A 19,537-nucleotide genomic window follows, 5' to 3' on the forward strand; every position below is an offset into this window, starting at 1 on the left:
AGTAAGAGCAAGAGCAGGATACTAAAATTGTAAGCTTTACAAACGGCTTCATGATTCAAGTGACAATAAAATAAAGGGATTCAGCCATTACAAATTGCCTTTAGTAATTCAGCCATGTGGTTTTATCCTTTGAGTCTTGGAAGCTGCACTGTAATTGAGCGACAAAATATAAAATAATGGGGATCAATGATTCCAAAGTGATTCTAAACTGACTTTCAATCTCAGATGTTATGATATTTGACTTCTATATAATATTAAGGAAGCCACTTTAAAAATCTATTTCCATGTTCAAAGCATGTCTTGGTTTAAAATTTAATCAGTAAAATCTGAGAATTTTCAGAATAAACATCAATATTAATTTCTTTTAGCATCTCTGGAAAATTTATATTCAGTACAGTATAAGTAGATCATACTAAACTATAATCAATAGTACAAAATGAACTATTTCGTTATCCTTTTGAAGCCGGCGAGACTCTGCCTGAAGGAAACAGCTTTGCATTTTGCTGTAGGACTGAAATCTCAATCCCAACAAAATTTTGACACCTAGTTTTACTAGGATAGTTTGGCCTCCTTAGTTTCATGCAATATTTGGTGTCCCTGTTCCTAAAAGCTCTGCCAGTTACGCATCATGGAAATTATACTTGACTATAATTAAAAAATCAAAAACAAAACCAAAAATCCCCAAAACCTAGGGTTAATATACATGGAATTTTATAAAAAATTATGCTGGCTATTCCATAGTCTTTCTAATCTACACCAAGTGAAGTCCTCCGACTCAGTCACAGACTGCTCTCATGGAACACCGCTGTTTATGAAGCAGTTTAAAATGCTTTGTAAAATTTGTAAAATGCTTTTCTTTGATAGATTTTTAAGGGGGATTATTTGCTAAGTATAATTTTAGCAATTATGAAACTGTTTACTTCGCTTACAGTTCATAAAACTCAAGATATGCACTGCCCAAATGAATATAAAATGTAGTTTGTAGCATTTTTAAGATTTGCTTTACAGTGCATCGTAGATTTAAAAGTATAACAGTATAATGTGTATGCAAGTAGCTACTGCAGTAGTTTAAATATTATTCATGAAGGAGCTGAAGTTGTGGCAGTAATCATTATAAAAATCACTTAACACATTTCCTTACATATTTACATTTATAAGGGCTGAATCAAAAAGGGCTGTTTTTTTAAAAAAAACTATGCATGCTCCCTTTTTCTTTTGCCTCTTTAATGTATAACATTCCAGTACTGTTATGATCCATACTTCAAAACCTGTAGACCATGCACTTATTTCTAAAGACTGTATTAAAATATTCAGAAAAATCATTAGCAGGTTAAAAAATGTATGTTGGGGTTGCCAGTCCCACCTGACCATGCTGTGATGTGAGTCTCATGACTCAGCAGAGAGCAGCTGTGCATGTTTGTACTGTCTTGCAATGGATAGGGAAGGTACATAGCTGAATAGCATGCAGGCCAGTCAAAATCCATTATAAAGTGATTATATATATATATACATATATATGTATAACTTGCTTAGGTAACCTGTGTGAAAGTGGTGACACGTTGCTCTACCTGGTTAAAAAGCACCAGAGCTGCATTCTTGATTGCTCCAGCTTGGTTTTACCCCTGTGAGAAGTAAGAATGGTAGGTAGTGAAGTTCAAGACACAGGATCTCTAGTTTTCCTCTTTTTGGAATCTCTAATTAAAACATGGCTTTAACACAATTAAAACAATTATTAAATATTTTATGATCAGTTGGTAAAAAGGGAAATACATACCACCTGAAATGTTCAACAAACGTTTTCTACAGAACTTTATTTTAGAGAAATAAGAAATGCAGAAGCTAGACCTAATAAACCACACTCTGAAATGGTGATTCATAAATAAAAATAGAATTAATTCAATTAATAAAGACATGGTTAGCAGATTTGGAAACTATTCCAGTATTTATATAGTACTTAATGCATATTAATAAAATTTTAAGGGGTTTTTTTTTGGTTTAATGTTCTAGTCTTCATTTAAGTGACTATGTGATTATGTCTTTTATTTGAAAAAAATGTACATGCAGTAAGAAAATACACTGAAGATGTATGTCTTCCCATTCCTCCTTCATCCCCTAATAATAGTGATAAAATTTCTGGGTCTGAATGAAAAGAAATCTCCATAATTTCTGTTTAAATGGAATGTCATGAAGTATCATATTGCATAAGTTTAGATTTAGTATGCTATATACTTCCAAGTCTGTAATCTCTCTCTAATTCTCAGAAGAGGATTGGATTGGTGTCTGGATGGAGGCCCATCAGTGTGTCCAGAGATGTGGTCTCATTCATTAAGTATCCACAGCTAGTCCATAACTTAAAGAATCTGTGGCTTCTGAAGACAGCATTACAGAATTGGTCAGTTATAGAAAATAGAAATTTAGATTGTTGGATATTTTAAAAGAAATGCGATAAAAAAATCACCCAACAAACTGATCAAATCACTGCAGGGCATGGTTTGGCTAAGAAATTTATTGAAGCCCAATGACAATGCTTAACTTTAGGGAATGCAGTAAGTATGTTCCTGTCTTCACCTAGTCACAATATCACTAGTGATGCCAATCTGAAAACTGAATTTATTCCTTGTTTTGAAAATTCAGTGGATTAGGTGATGAAGGATATTTTTAATTTTATTAAAAGCACCAGTTGCAATTTCAGAAGTTAATTGAGCAGTCTTACTTCTCCAGTCTGAATTTGTACTTACTGTACATATACTGTAGATACAAAGGCTTTTGAAATTCTGAATGATAGAGGCCTGTAGGTGTATGTATTTCTTTAGTTTTGAAATAAGCTTTCCAGAACTGATGAATATCTTTGAAATAACTTTCCCATGTTGAAATCCAAACCGTATTCATAAAATTGTGATTCAGGTAGAATGAGGAGTTGTTTAAGTGGTACAGAAATACAAGTAGAGGAGTTTTATGTTTGGTAAGATTAACAGAGTCTATTGATTTCACTGACTAGCAGTCATGCTTTATAATAGAAACAGCAGCCCCAATACTAAATTTAAAACCATCAAATTATCCTCTTTAGTTACTTCTAATTTTCTTACTATCTACATAGTTAAGTATCTTGAGTATCTTATTTTCAGAGCAGAAATCAGTTATTTCTGATGGTTATTTCACCGGGTATCACCTCTGTTTTCTGTAGCAGATACTAAAAAAATCCTCCTTCAAAGTATCAATTAAATGTTTGCTTCTTTCAGGTACTTTCTGCCAACTATTATTATAAAGCAATGGGTAACTTAGAAATCTAATAAATGTTACTGTTCTGTTTCACCCAAATGGAGACTTCCCAGAATTTCTAGTGATACATATGAGAAAGATCTTCTTTTGGTCTGAAACATGCAATCAGGCTCCAGAGTAAATTCTGGAGCAGATTTGGCAAGTTACTAACTAGCAAATCAATTAGGAAGTGTTTTCATGAAGGAAGACGGGGACTAAGAAAAATTACAATTTGTTCCTCACTCTCCTGCTCTATCGCCTTGCTCTTGGAACATTCCTCATTGAGGAATATGCCCTGCTCTTGGCATATTCCTCACGGGCACACAGCCTCTGCCTCAGCTCTAGCGTGACCTGTTATTGCTGACAGACTTTAAATAATCATTCTGCTCTTAGCATTAGTGACAGTCAGTAAGACACCAAAAAAGGGGCCATTTTACAGTTCCTGTGAAGATCTAGTTTCCAACAACTCTGTTGTTAAATAAAAAGTTATTAAGGAGGATACCTCCTCAGGGTATTGTAAGTGCTAAGTACTGCCACAGTTAAGCCAGGGAAATATCTGCCTCATCTCTTACCCTTTCTTTTGAAGACTAGGCTTTCTCCTAGCAGAAATGTTGTCTCGGTGGTACCCCTTGAGAGGGAAAATAAAGTAAATGATGGTGTGCTGTTCTAGAGAGGTAATGTAAACATTGCACCAATATACTCCTCAAAAGACAATCAGGAGGCAGCAAAAGATTCAACAGTACTGTTGACTTGGTAGGAGAAGATTGGGAATCTTCGCAAATTCCTATCACACACCGGAACATTTGTTCTTATATTATCAAAGTGGATTTTTATACATACACTTAAAAAAAAAGAGCATACAATCCTTCTCCTAAAAATAATCCAGAAGGAATGAATTAAGGAAACCAGAACAGAAATTGTAAGTAACATAGAATTAAAAATTTTCAGGGTACTGGTAATAAATTCCTGTCTTATTACATACCATTCACAACATCCACACTTGAACCGTACAAATACCTGCCAAACAATTAAATGCTAAACAGCTGTGTGTGAGTAGAACTTTCAGGAAGCACTATTGCTCCTGCTTCACAATGGTAGTGATTATTACAGTCTACAGAAACCTTGAGGCTCCATGTAAGTCCTAAGTTTATCCTATACCCATTGACAATTTCTGTACAAGTTCTTAAGATAAACACCATCCATCACTTACTGGCAGATTTCCTACAGTCACCTGAAATTTTCACTTTCAAATTCCTTATAGAGACTTTTGAATTTGGTTTCTCTTCCTGAAGACATACATATACAGCTAAAATCTGTAAAACAAGGCAAAATCCCTTTTGATTCATTATGGTCCTGAAATTTCAGGATGGCCTTAGAAGAAAAAAGTATGTCTGAATTGAGCGAAGATGAGAATGAACAGAGAAATTCACTTGTGAAGTCACCTTGAAACTGGTATAATTCAGAACTTCTCAGGACAGCAAGGGATTTTACTGCATTTTCTTAGGATGTATTTACATCATATATTCACTTGAAAAGCAGAGGAGTTTCTGCCTTTGCATTGCATTTTGGTTTGCCTTCAGCTGTTCTGATAGAACAGATAGCAACACGCCATAAACTGAATCATTCAATCTCTCTTAAAGAAGAAGTAAACAACACCTACGGGATGATGTTATTTAATTTGCACCACTCCAGTGACATGCCTGATAGAACAGACCCACAAGCACTGCAGCAGTGAAACTGGTAAAGACTGCCAGAGGAAGAGGAGCCAGGTGTGAACGGGAACTTCCCAAGCCAGCTCTGCTGCTGAGGCTGACATGCCACGTAACTGCACATTTAGCATCTGCACAGTTTATAAGCATACCAACTTCCTAATGCATATTACAAACACTTTTTAAAGTAACATATTCTGGAAGTGTGTAGGCATGTAACTTCGTAAGATGGAGTTACCTGGAAGGCACTCATCACTGTATTTACCAAAAATACCCAGAAGGAAAGCAGAAAAAAGTTAGTAAAATGTCATTTTAACAAACATCAGAATATATGAAAATACTTGGAAGTCTTTGCTAAGTCTTTTGCTAATGGAAAAGACAACTTTTATTAGAACAGCTTATGTGAAAAATACTTAATTTTCAGACCCAAAGTCATTCTGAAAACTTTTCTTTTTCTATACTAGTTGATCACATAAATTATATCACTTTACACTTCCTGTGTCTCTTATATTCTTACATTGTCATGTAAAAGCACTACTGCTATACTGTCTTATATATCTGCATTAAAAATATTCGTCTCATAACCCAGCAATTCAGTCTGATGTTTGATAGAATATCTTGCTCTTAATCTCACAAATGTTATGCAGAATAACCTCCTTTGCAGCTGCAAGTAAACACACGCTTTAGATGTTTCTTTATGTTCTTTAGCAAAAAAACCCCACTACAAACCCAAACATACTATGATTAACTGGATTACAGTTATCCATTAATGTTATGTGATGTAGCTTGCTGTTGCTGAGGAACACAGCATTATTTTGGGTAGCATGGTTTAGTGAGAGGTGTCCCTGCCCATGGCAGGGGGGTTGGAACTAGATGATCTTAAGGTCCGTCCCAACCCTAACTATTCTATGATTTGCAAATATGGCAGCTCTACAGCTGTGATAGCGTCATGAACACAGGGCTTCTTAATAGAAGAGCTTTCTTTATGGTAAACAAATCCTTTTGTATTAATGAGTTAATCACATAACATCATAGCTTCTCATCTAATTGAAAACATTTACCAATGGTCCTTATCCCTTAAACCTCACAGGTCCTACATTTCTAATGGCATTGAATATAATTATATTCTGCTATATGCATTTATTAGCTAAACGCTACATTAGCTAAATCTGATGCATTCATTAGATTGTCATTGATCATTATTCCAACATACAGAGTTTTCCTTGAGCACCATTACAACCTGTTCATGATCACTTCTGGTATTTGAGCCCCTTACATTTTGAGCCACATGGCTTCTGATTTTTAGACCAACTTCTTTCTCTTTGCACAATAATTACAGCATATGGCTTTCCAGTAAACTGTTTCCAGATGCATCTATATTACAAGATTATTCTGCTCTCCAGGATCTTTTGAGATGCTGCTTTACCATGACATTGCTTGGTATCTGGATTACTTCAATTCAGCCAGCCATAATCTATGAACCCAAAATCTGTAAGAATATTACTCACAAAACTTTTTAGATAACCCAGAATACATCACTGATTTATGGTGTCTTAGCGTTCATTTTTAGAACTAATCTCTCTATATAATTTTTTTCTCCACTTACATTTCATTGAGTATGCAAAGATGTATATATTTAATTTTTCTTTAGCCTTCTACAATTCCATAAATCCTGATTCTGTAAATCCTGATCGCATTATAGGTACTACAAAAAGAATGCATTATAAAATGTGCGCTAGTCCTAAAAACCTCACAAAGTTGTTAAAGAAACAATCATATTTAAAGTTAAACATCTGCCAAATGCTAATAAACAGAGTATTAAAAATGTAAACTCTAAGGATCCACTAGTGTACCATCAACAGGGTATTTTTTTTTACAATTATCATTACATTAAATACTAAACTATAAAATACATTTATATGGGATAAGACAGTTTTTAAACAATTCTAAACATATAAATACATAGCAGTGCAATTGTTAAGATTAAAAAAATCCTACCTGTTTGCTTTCTTCCATATCAGACTCACTGCTAAATTCTTCTGTATTTAAATTTTCAAAATCTGATTCTCCAACTGCAATGGGCACTGTCACAGTGAGACCTGGGTTGTTTATGAATGACATATAATCATTTTCATCGATTACGCATTTTTCCACACTGCTGCCTGTTCCTACACCACTGGTGGTTCCATTCCCATCTTTAAGATAATTCATATCTTTGTTTATTTCAACAGCAGTATGATTGGAAATGCAGCTGCCTTTCTTGTTGTTTAGCTCTTCAAGTGCTTTGATTTCCTCTAAAGCTTTCTGCTTTCTAATGAAGGCTTTTTGGATGAACTCCTGTATCTTTTTTTTAACATAATCTATTCCCTTCTGTATCCTTGCCACAGCAATCTGGAGATTGTTCATTTCATTATCATCATCGGTAGCAGCAAGGTTGTCTGAACTAAATGAGCTCAGCAGCAAGGCCAGAAATAGGTTCAATACCTAAAAGATGAGAAAACACAGCTGTAGAGTAAATACACACATGTAAGAAGTGGTGGACTAAGCAGTGCCAAGTTAACAGTAGGACTTAATGATTTTAAATATCTTTTCTAATTTAAATGATTCTATGATTCTAAAAGAATAGTAGAGCAGGTTACTGATCATAAGTAAGTGTCTGGGGCTCTGCACGTTTCTGCTGATATAATATCAAGATTGCAAGGTCATGTAGATAACTAGGATAAGAATATTTTGAATTCTGTTTTATAAAAAATTAAATTGTGTTAAAATGTATCACTAAAGGAAAATAATTTTGACAGGTAATGAAATACAGTTTTCAGGCATATCAGAATTAACTGCAGGGATTAACAGTAAATGACACTTTAAAGTAAAAGTGTAAACGGCGCATTCCAGTTACAATCCTGATTTCTAAGAAGTTCTCACCAATTCAATACTTACTAATTAAACCTTAGGCGTTTTAACTTGTTGGCTTGAATTAAAATTTTTCTATAAAGGTTTCTTCTATCATTTTGAGTTAGAAGCTTTCAAACATATTTTTAGTATGGACATCCAGTCACTCTGTATTTTGCTTTCTTTTTTTTATACCTAAACAGGCCCAAAAGTTAAGTACTTACATTCAAGAGAGTCTATATAAGAACAGCTATATTATACTTTATTAAGTCAGAAGTATTAGTGCTGGAATCAGCTTTCATGGGTGTAAGGAAGCTAGATTTTTTTTCTCTGAGCATGCAGCTGCCCAAAAGCTGATGCAGCATAAGCTTTATTATTTCAAGAGCAGTTAGGAAGACATTTGGATTTAAACAGCACCTCTAAAATAGCTGCAGCACTCCAATGATAGGTTGTTTGATTTGACATTTTGGTATATTCCTAAACTCTTGAACCCATAGTGAGAGTACTCCAGTGTATGAAAATGAGTAAAAAGGGGGAAAACAAAATCATCTTATGTTTTTATCCAAAATCTAGCACATTCAGATTTATTTTTTAATTATAAACAGAATTATGACATTCTCATTGCCTAGTTGTATAACTTATGTACAGTTTTGCATTAGAGTTAACGCTAAAAAGCATTCATCACGTACCACAAGGTTTCCAATCACCATGACCAGCATGAAAACAATAAGGCACATGGTTTGGCCTGCAACCTCCATGCAGTCCCACATTGTTTCTATCCATTCTCCACACAGCACTCGGAATACAATCAGGAAAGAGTGGAAAAAGTCGTGCATGTGCCAGCGTGGAAGTTCACAGTCACTGGAGATCTTGCAGACACATTCCTTGTAGCTTTTCCCAAACAGCTGCATCCCAACCACAGCGAAAATGAACACAATGATGGCCAGCACCAGGGTCAGGTTCCCCAGAGCCCCCACTGAGTTGCCAATAATCTTAATCAGCATATTTAGTGTTGGCCAAGATTTTGCCAATTTGAAAACTCGCAACTGAAAAACAAAACCGCACAGGAATAAATAGTGTTAGCCATGAAACAGAAGCTAGGTTCAAGTGGTTCAGCAGATTAATTTGTTCTTCAGTAGGAGAGCCTTATTATTTTAAGAGAAAGGAGGGAGAATGGAGTATTTGCCTAAACTGTTGTCTTCAGCATTTCATCTTAGTGATGCACATAGGAAAAAAAAAACAACTAATTTGTACCACATTTGATTTTAGTATTTCTAAACACCCACTTACAGACGATGACTGAACAATTCTTAAAGACATTTTAGAAGTTTTACTCTTTTCATCACCTTCACTACACCCTCTTTTCTGGTTTGGTTCCATGTTTCCCTCAGTGCTACATAAGGTCTTCCAGGCTTAGAGAACAATTTTTTTAAGCAGCAATTTTGTGCTGGTATTGTGATGCTCATTCAAATCATAAACATTAACTTAAAAATAATATTCAGTAACCAAACTGTGCTATATCAAGTTGGGTACCATTTCAACTGGTCCTAATAAACTAAGTCACAAGCTAAGCCACTACTTTCTGCTCTCTATATTAAGAATTAACCTAGTTTTTCAAGTAATGTGATAAGTATTAGTAATATAGACTTCTAAATCATGAATGCTGTGCCTCCAGTAAACATACCTATAAATTAGCTTCTGTATGATGCTAACTGCTATAAAAAGATATTTCTAGTAGAAGCTCAATATTTCAATTCAAGCGTCGTGCTTAAGTCTGACTTTACTCATATTGACTCTGTTACATGCAATGGACTTACTAAGTGTTTATTCTCGGCCCCCATTGAAATAAATGTGAAGAGAGGATCTGCTTAGGGGCTTTATGTGTAACAAACAGTAATGTTCACAATGAAAAGACTAAAAGTGTTATGATTCTTTACACTGGTGTAAGTATGTATATTTTCAGAGATATTCAGCTTGGATGAATCTTGATGAAATCAGTGTAATATTTACAGAATTCTCAAAACAGGTAGCATTTATCCTTATGCTGGCAAAGGATATCAATAGGATAATTTGATACCAAAACATATCAAAGGACATCAATTGACAAACACCTTAAAGTTGTACTTACCAAAAATGGCTTGCAAATTAGGTATATATGAAAAATAGTGTGAGCCATATAAGTATATATCTTTATAATGCTGGCAATTGTTACAGAAATCAGCACTTCTGTTTCTTTTTTTTTTTTAGAAGACAATAGCATGCATGTATTTAATTATCAAGGTATTTACCAATCTGAATGACCGAAGAACAGATAATCCTTCAACATTTGCAAGACCAAGCTCCATTAAACTAAGGCTAACGATAATACCATCAAAAATATTCCAGCCTTCTTGGAAATAATAATAAGGGTCCATGGCAATTATCTTTAGTACCATTTCAGCTGTGAATATCCCAGTGAATACCTAAAATAAAATGTAATTAATTAGTTGAGTTGTGATGAGAAATTTATATACCTGAGTGAATATTTCTAATAAAGCTTGAGTTGTTATACCTGTCACTATAAAAACAGCTGACTGCTATCTCCAAATGCCATTGAAGTATTTCTAAACACTGAAATCTGATCATTAAAAACATTACTAAATCAGGATAGCTAAAGGAAGGCAGAGATTTCATAAACCTATAAAAAGCTCTTCACCAGTCAGCAGCTCAGCTCTGGTTCATATTTGACTGATATTGCTGGACTGTCCATCCAGAAGACGATGTGTTATGATCCAGTGTTTTCAGTTCTGTTTCTAGAGAACAGTCCCAGTAAAGCAGAAGACTCAACAGTATTTTTTTGTTTGCTCACAGTCTAAGCAGAAGTGGTTTAGAAACTCTCTAAAGTTCGATGCTTGAAGGACAGACTCTCTAAGTTCTGTATTTTAGGTCAGAGTTAAAAAGTATAAGTAGAATAGATGGGAATTTGGAGTTTCCTGCACAACTTTTTGTAAGGACATTGAGGTTTCACACACAGCTACTCTTCTGTGTGACAGTTATTTTCTTTTGGGAAAAAGAGCTTCAAGGTGATAATGTTTGAAATATATCAAAGTACCAAACGTGAAATTATCAATGCTCCTTAGAATTTTAACGTCCAGAATTTAATCCATTTAAATTTCTTGCAATGAGTATTGACCAGTGTTTTCTGCAGCACAAAAAGAAGTTTTGGAGCATAATGCAAAACCACTAAAAACATGTCAATACTCTGCACAGTACTCAAAGGATATCCTAGATGATCCAAAAGCCTACTGAAGTGCACCAACATACTCTGTCATTGCCTTGTGACAGTTCTTTACCCAGCTTATCCTCAGTCTTCCTACAGTGAGTTTTATGGAAGCCGAGCTGACTTTTTACAGCACTATATAACTACACTCATGACTTCCTTTTAATTTAAGATTAGGAGGTGGATATAATGTTGTGGAAACATTCACCATTGTCAAAGTGTAAAAGTTTATATTTTTGAGAAAACAGAAGTACAGCAGGAAACACTTCACTATTAAATTGAGATATGAGAGATGTTACCATATATTCAGAAGCATGTAACAGATATTGCTATGTTTGGTAAAGAGAATGCAACAAAGAAGATTATTCTTGACAAAACTTTCATATTTTACAAAAGAAAAAAATGGGGAAAAGGCAAAGAAAACCATTTTATTTTAAAATAGTGACTTCACAAAATAACCCATTCCATCCATAAACTACTTTTTCTTGAGCATAACTGCAACCCCAAATACATAAATACACATTTTAACAGAAGTAAACTCAAGTTTTCTTATAATTACTTTGGACTTTTGAATAATGAATGGCTTTTAGTATTATGAAAATGAATCATTGTTTTTAGAACTATTTCTTTTCATTAAAATGCTGCAGAAAAGGCAGTCATATTTGTCATATTTAATTTATCCTCAAACAGACCGTGATGTCACAAGCAAAGAGTAAATTAACATATTTTGAATGGAAATCACAAAATCAAGGTTAATAGATTAGTACAGTGAGGAACAGAGAATTTAATTGAAACCAGCAGGAATAGTATTCACTGCATATATGTAATAGTCATAATTAAATATACTGGTTTGTTACAAAGGTAGTTAAAAATATGACTGCTTCTAGTTTAGAGTAGAAGAAATAAGCATGAGATGGGAAAAGGCAGACAGCATTGGAAGTGTAAATGTTTGGAGAGAATTACTTCTAAAAATATGGCAGAGCCACATTTTAAAATACAATATTCTGTAATCTGTGATGAATATAAGACTATCCCAGTAATTAGATCTTTGTGCAGGAGAAAGAAAACCATAATGCACACAAGAACACATAGGTAGTAAGTGCAATTTTAGTTCTATTTTTTAAAAAAGTCAGAAGGATATAATACCGTAGATATAAGGAAAGTGTTTAGACTTTAGAGCATACTCCAACCGAGAAATCTATTGCTCTATTTAAACATTAGCAAATTTAAAAAAAAACTAATAATTTTGATTGATTAGTTCAGAAAACTTGGTTGGTTTTGGTTTTCAGGACTGCATGCTGTGTCAGTCAGTCCAGACCTCTCCTGTGTAAACTATTGGTACTTATGTGTGCTGGCAAAAGATTAAAAATGTGAGTCTTCTTCTAAAACAGTCGCAAGATTCTGTCTTCTGCTTCCTGAGCATTAGAAGCAAATAGAGAGAAACAGACAAAGATATTTGAGGGTTATGCCACACTTAGGTATCTGCTCAGAAACAGAATTACATGTAACCCTAAATCTCTGGATCAGCTTAAAATCAGGAAAGGTATAACTAATAAAGTTTCAGATACAAGGTGCTTTTTGTTAGAGAATAAATAATAATCTTCCAGTTTATTAAGTACTTTTTATTTACCTAAAAAGGCAAGGACTGTGGTAACAAGAAATGTACTTCCCTTTCTTGGAAAAGTAGTGTAACTGAAAATATATCAAAGAGAAATTCTGCCATCTGAATATTTCACTGCATTCTTACAGAAGAAAAATATTTTCTGTGATGAAATATCAGTACTTTGCTAAAAATTAGATAATCTACCATAACATTTTAAAGAAAAAGCCCAAGGTAGACCTCAAGAAATCTGACAAGCCAGTGAAGACTGCACTTCTAGACAGGTTTGGTTATACCATTATAGTAAGTACAAAATAGATTAATGAAATTTAAAGGCTCCAGAAAAAATCACTTTATCTATGAAAATCATATATACAGTTTCTAAACTGATTATACAAAAAATCTGGAACAAATTTAAAACAATTGCAATGCATTTATGCATTTCTTCTTTTAGAAAAGGTATTTTTAACAAGTAATGTATAACAAACCACTTACCAGGTTCCCCACAGAAAGGACACTGCTAAACTGTTCTGTCATTGGGTAATGTTCCATGGCCATAAACAATGTGTTTAAAACAATGCAAATAGTTATAGCAAGATCAACAAATGGATCCATCACAATTAAATTGACTAGATGTTTCACTTTTAACCATGGATTCCAGCAATCCCAGATCAAGAAAGTGTTTGCAAATCTGTACCAGCATGGTGGGCATTTCTGTCTGGATTCTTCAAGCTCTGAAAAAAAAAAAAGAAAAAAAAAAAGAAAAACGTTAACAAATAATGAATATCCCAATTACATCCTCTGAAAGTTCTTCTTTTAAATATGTACAAAGATTAAATCATTCAAAGAAACACCTCACATTAACGTGTTATTTCCTTCACCTACGTTTAGCCGTCTTAAAGTTGAGTATCTAATTTATTTAAGCTTCTCTACAATCAGTAGACAGTGAAATTATCTCTAAAGAGTGAATCACCTCAGATATCTATGTAAAGAGAGAAGTGTGTTTGTCTCTTTCCCATGCAAGTAGGGAGAGTCTAGACATTTAAAGTCAGTTGAGTTGCTTACAGCAGATGTTTTTTGGATATTAAAAGTTAACATGACTCCCTCATCAGTTGTATAAGCTTCATAAAATATGAAATTTTTGTGTTAAATATGTAACATGCATACATATTTTGATTTGAGCTACTAAAAGCATTATATTTGCTACTACACTGATCCAGTACAGTATCATAAAGATCACAGAGTCACAGAATCCCAAGGGTTGGAAGGGACCTCAAAAGATCACCTAGTCCAATCCCCCTGCAAGAGCAGGGTAACCTAGAGTACATCACACAGGAACTTGTCCAGGCGGCCCTTGAATATCTCCAATGTAGGAGACTCCACAACCCCCTGGGCAACCTGTTCCAGTGCTCTGTCACTCTCACAGTAAAGAAATTTTTCCTGATGTTCACATGGAACCTCCTATGCTCCAGTTTACACCCACTGCCCCTTGTCCTATCACTGGACATCACTGAAAAAAACCTAGCTCCATCGTCCTGACACTCACCCTTTACATATTTGTAAACACTGATGAGGTCACCCCTCAATCTCCTCCAAGCTAAAGAGACCCAGCTCCCTCAGCCTCTCCTCATAAGGGAGATGTTCTACTCCCTTAATCATCTTAGTTTCCCTGTGCTGGACTCTCTCCAGCAGCTCCCTGTCCTTCTTGAACTGTGGGGCCCAGAACTGGACACAATAATCCAGATGCGGCCTCACCAAGGCAGAGTAGAGGGGGAGGAGGACCTCTCTTGACCTACTAACCACCCCCTTTCTAATGCACCCTAGGGTGCCATTGGCCTTCTTGGCCACAAGGGCACATTGCTGGCTCATGGTCATCCGCCTATCCACCAGGACCCCCAGGTCCCTTTCCCCTTCACTACTGTCCAGCAGGTCAACCCCCAATCTGTACTGGTACATGGGGTTGTTCTTCCCCAGATGCAGGACTCTACACTTGCCCTTGTTGAATTTCATCAAGTTATTCCCTGCCCAACTCTCCAGCCTGTCCAGGTCTCGCTGAATGGCAACACAGCCTTCTGGTGTGTCAGCCACTCCTCCCAGGTTAGTGTCATCAGCAAACTTGCTGAGGGTACACTCAGTTCCCTCATCCAGGTCGTTGATGAAAATATTAAACAGCACTGGTCTCCAGCACCGACCCCTGAGGGACTCTGCTAGTCACAGACCTCCAGCTAGATTGTGCCCCATTAACCACAACTCTCTGCCTTCTTCCTTTCAACCAGTTCTTGATCCACCTCACTACCTGATCATCAAGCCCACACTTCTTTAGCTTATCTATGAGGATGCTGTGGGAGACAGTACCAAATGCCCTACTGAAATCAAGAAAAACCACACCTACCGCTCTACCATCATCCAGCCACCTAGTTACTTCCTCATAGTAGGCTATAAGGTTGGTCAAACATAAATGCTAAATGATTTGGTGTGCATACCTATCACTGATTATTTGAATCAATATTTTTAATCTACAGAATGACTGTTTTCTTATTTTAAAAATTATCACTTGACTTGTACAGATGCGGTGTCTATCCATTGAGAAACAGAACAATGTTAATATTAGCAGAATGACTTTGCCCTCAATTAGAATCTTTACAAACTTTTTTCTTCCATTTCACTGTCAATATTGTCAAGGTTACAGAGGAAAAGTAACTTCTACTGAGTTAATAATAGAAAGGATGGATCTCTAATGTGATGGGATGTTTGAGGGCAGCCCAGAAAGAAGACTGATATTTGCTTAAGTGAGAAATACTTAAACTATGAAATACATGAGAAATGGACACAACTGTTTTGATAAAATGTCTGCATAGTGGCATTAACCCAAATCTGAAATTTGTCAGTTTTCAGACATCGCTTAGAGCACAGGAAGTCTCCATCATCATGACGCTTCTATAAGATTTTGCTAAAATGCCAAACATAGAATCATAGAATAGTTAGGGTGAGAAAGGAACTAGATCATCTAGTTCCAACCCCACTGCCATGGGCAAGGAGACCTCACACTAGACTATGTCGCCCAAGGCCCTGTCCAACCTGGCCTTAAAAACATGCTTAATTAGAGTATTTGCTAGTAAGGATTTATTGCTAAGTTCTACACTTTGAGGACCAGTGGACTGCTTCTAATATTGTCCTGTATGGGTGGAATTACAGGAAGTTAGAAAGTCACTTGCCACAGATCTCAAATTCATTGAAATTAGCAAGCTCTCCCCTCACATCAGACTGTAGCCTCCAGACACAAAAGGGTATTGTCAGTAGAGAGAGTCTTCTATAATATTAACATGTTTTTTTCTGGCCAGAATAATGGAAGGACAAAGTATTCAACCGGAACAAGAGTGTAGCACCCTCTAAGGAGATACCCTACCTACCTGAGAGGAGAGCTAAGAATTGTACACCAAGAATCAAGAGGTACCAACACTTCCTGCTTGCACTAAAGTAAGAATATATACTCAGATATACTCAGAAAGGCACATGTTTGTGAGAATACTTTTAGAAGTACATAGGCAAAATAAACCTTATATTTCTGACTACAATTGTTTGGTATCTATTTATCTGAGAGCAAATGGCTTCAGAACCCCCTTTAAAAAAGTCTATTTCAATTCTGGCTTAATCTTAAGGACACTGTAAATTTTGTTGGTAATTTCTTGCCCTTTTAGAATATGTGTTGTAGGACATCCTCAGGGTTTGTGTGACTGCAGCAGCTGTCACACTGTGGCAGTATCCAGTAGATACATCCTTTAAGTTTATAAAAGGCATATGTTTGAAGCGTGAGTGCACTCAGTTTCCATTAAGTAAGCAAAACAATTCTTACAATGCAAGCTTTTTTGTATACTAAATATTTTTTTAATCTTTGATATACTTACCTATGAAAGTTTAAGCAATGCTTGAGGAAGGCAGTTCATGTGCATTGCCATGGGCTGATTAGAGTTGACTGTTTTCTTTAAAACTCTCTTTTTCATTCCAATTTCCTATTGTCTATCCTTAGATATTAAATCTAAAGAAAATATCTGTTCTAGGACATCACTGCCTTTCTCACAGCAATTTCTGTGTATCTTAATTGATTTTTTCTGTTGATATCTTATAGGAAGAAAATCCCTGTATTCTCTGTTTGGGGATCTGTCAATCCCCTTACTATAATTATTTTGGGTCTGTTTATCCACTAAATAGCATAATAATTTGGAACGTGCCACAAAAAAATAAATGACTAAGCATTCAGAATGTGTAAATGGTCTTAGAAATGCTCAAAAGCCTTGTATATCTGATGTACAGTGATTTCACTTGTCCAGTTTCACATTTAAAAAGGAAATTATATAAATAATTGCTCTGTACATATGGTTAGCTGAAATTACTGAATTGCCTGTCAGATAAAACGCATCAAATACCTTCCATTGTATTTGTAAGTATGCTGGCTATACTCATTGCTCTTTGTCTTGCAGCAGAATCTTCTAGCATTTCCATGGAAATTTGATAAGAACTCAGTCTTCTTTTTCTTATCTCTGTTTCTGTAGTGGTGCCCTGTAAATGAAATACTGAGGAATTAAAACATCCTTTCAACAAAAAATTAACAATATTTACTGTGTAAGTATAGTAATAAATATAGTAATAAATAATAAATAATAAAAATCAAGTTTGTGCAGCACATTATACTTTCTTGCATACTGCATTTTTCTGTTCATGTAGGAATTACTTTGTTCTTTCTTGAGGAACTCAGTGGGAATTTTGTACAGTTCTGCAAATGATCAACTGAGGGACAACATACCAAGGCAATGTCGGACCAAAGGTGATTCTTATTTAAATCATAGAATCATAGAATGGTTTGTGTTGGAAGGGATCTTAAAGATCACCTAGTTCCAACACTCCTGTCATGGGCAGGGACACATTCCACTAGACCAGGTTTCATGAGAGAAAACTTTGCTAGGTATCTTTTTGCTAATGATGATTATTCTTTTCAGAAAAAAATATCAAAATTGGAACCTGTCACCTTAATTTCCAGCAGCTAGACATATTAAATAAAGCACAAGCACAGAAAGAAGTGAACCATTATTTAAGAAAGTAATTCTCCTACAAGAAACATGAATATAATTCTAGGCATTTATCTCTTTAATACTATGCACTGCTTTCCTACCCTGATAAGTGTGCTTGGAATGTTTTTTAGGAGAAAAAAAAAAAAAAAGAAAACCACATCTTATTCAATAATTCTTCTTCCTAATTCTCACCACTGTAGTGTTCATACAGAATTTGTTCTTGCAATAGATCTGCAAGTCCTGTCTGTTTTGTATGGCTTCTAATTATCTTTTCAAAGCAATAACGCCTAATTCTGATTGTGATGTGTCTAATGTGTCACTACTCTGTGGCATGTATCACAGTATCACAGTATCACAGTATGCTAGAGATTGGAAGGGACCTCGAAAGATCATCTTGTCCAATCCCCCTGCCGGAGCAGGAACACCTAGATAAGGTTACACAGGAATGTGTCCAGGTGAGTTTTGAATGTCTCCAGGGAAGGGGACTCCACAACCTCCCTGGGCAGCCTGTTCCAGTGTTCTGTCACCCTCACTGAGAAGAAGTTTCTTCTCAAGTTTAAGTGGAACCTCTTGTGTTCCAGTTTGTACCCATTACCCCTTGTCCTATCATTGTTTGCCACTGAGTAGAGCCTGGCTCCATCCTCATGACACTCCCCCTTTACATATATATATATAGTAATAAGGTCACCCCTCAGTCTCCTCTTCTCCAAACTATAGAGACCCAGCTCCCTCAGTCTTTCCTCATAAGGGAGATGCTCCACTCCCTTAATCATCTTAGTTGCCCTGCGCTGGACTCTCTCCAGCAGCTCCCTGTCCTTCTTGAACTGAGGGGCCCAGAACTGGACACAATATTCCAGATGCGGTCTCACCAGGGCAGAGTAGAGGGGAAGGAGGACCTCTCTCGACCTACTAACCACCCCCCTTCTAATACACCCCAGGATGCCATTGGCCTTCTTGGCCACAAGGGCAGTGTTGGCTCATGGTCATCCTGTCATCCACTAGGACCCCCAGGTCCCTCTCCCCTACACTGCTCTCTAACAGGTCGTTTCCCAACCTATACTGGAACCTGGGGTTGTTCCTGCCCAGATGCAAGACTCTACAATTGCCCCTGTTGAATTTCATCAAGTTCCTCTCCGCCCAACTCTCCAGCCTGTCCAGGTCTCGCTGGATGGCAGCACAGCCTTCTGGCGTGTCAGCCACTCCTCCCAGCTTAGTGTCATCAGCAAACCTGCTGATGGTACACTCAATTCCCTCATCTAAATCGTTGATGAATATATTAAATAATACCGGTCCCAGTACTGACCCTTGAGGCACTCCACTAGTTACAGGCCTCCAACTAGACTCAGCCCCATAGACTACAACTCTCTGGCTTCTCTCCTTCAGCCAGTTCACAGTCCACCTCACTACCTGATCATCCAGTCCACACTTCCTCAATTTAGCCGTGAGGATGCTGTGGGGGACTGTGTCAAATGCTTTGCTGAAGTCAAGGTAGACCACATCCACCGCTCTGCCATCATCCATCCACCGTGTTACTTCCTCATAAAAGGCTAAGAGATTGGTCAAACATGATTTCTCCCTAGTGAAGCCATGTTGACTGCCCCTCATAACCCTCTTATCCTTGATATGCCTTAAGATGGCACCAAGGATAAGGTGTTCCATCACTTTCCCAGGGATGGAGGTGAGGCTGACCGGCCTATAGTTACCCGGGTCCTCCTTCTTGCCCTTTTTGAAGACTGGAGTGACATTTGCTTTCCTC

General features: G+C 36.3%; 1 protein-coding gene across 7 annotated transcripts in view; it reads right to left on the reverse strand.

Annotated features, from left to right (window-relative positions):
• The window catches only part of LOC134169716 (sodium channel protein type 2 subunit alpha-like), a 75,620-nt gene that overhangs the window by 24,191 nt on the left and 31,892 nt on the right, over nt 1-19,537 (reverse strand). For all 7 annotated transcript variants that reach the window (XM_062630507.1, XM_062630505.1, XM_062630506.1 and 4 more), the window contains 5 exons: nt 17,140-17,272; nt 13,211-13,449; nt 10,145-10,318; nt 8,546-8,902; nt 6,966-7,451 (listed from right to left, as the gene is read on the reverse strand). In XM_062630507.1, coding sequence (XP_062486491.1) covers nt 6,966-7,451; nt 8,546-8,902; nt 10,145-10,318; nt 13,211-13,449; nt 17,140-17,272 — 1,389 coding nt within the window. The remainder of the gene's footprint in view (nt 1-6,965; nt 7,452-8,545; nt 8,903-10,144; nt 10,319-13,210; nt 13,450-17,139; nt 17,273-19,537) is intronic.

Source organism: Pezoporus occidentalis, unplaced genomic scaffold (genome assembly GCF_034315485.1).
Source record: "Pezoporus occidentalis ecotype Australia unplaced genomic scaffold, CSIRO_AGI_Poc_V1 ctg354, whole genome shotgun sequence".
Lineage (NCBI taxonomy): Eukaryota > Metazoa > Chordata > Aves > Psittaciformes > Psittacidae > Pezoporus > Pezoporus occidentalis.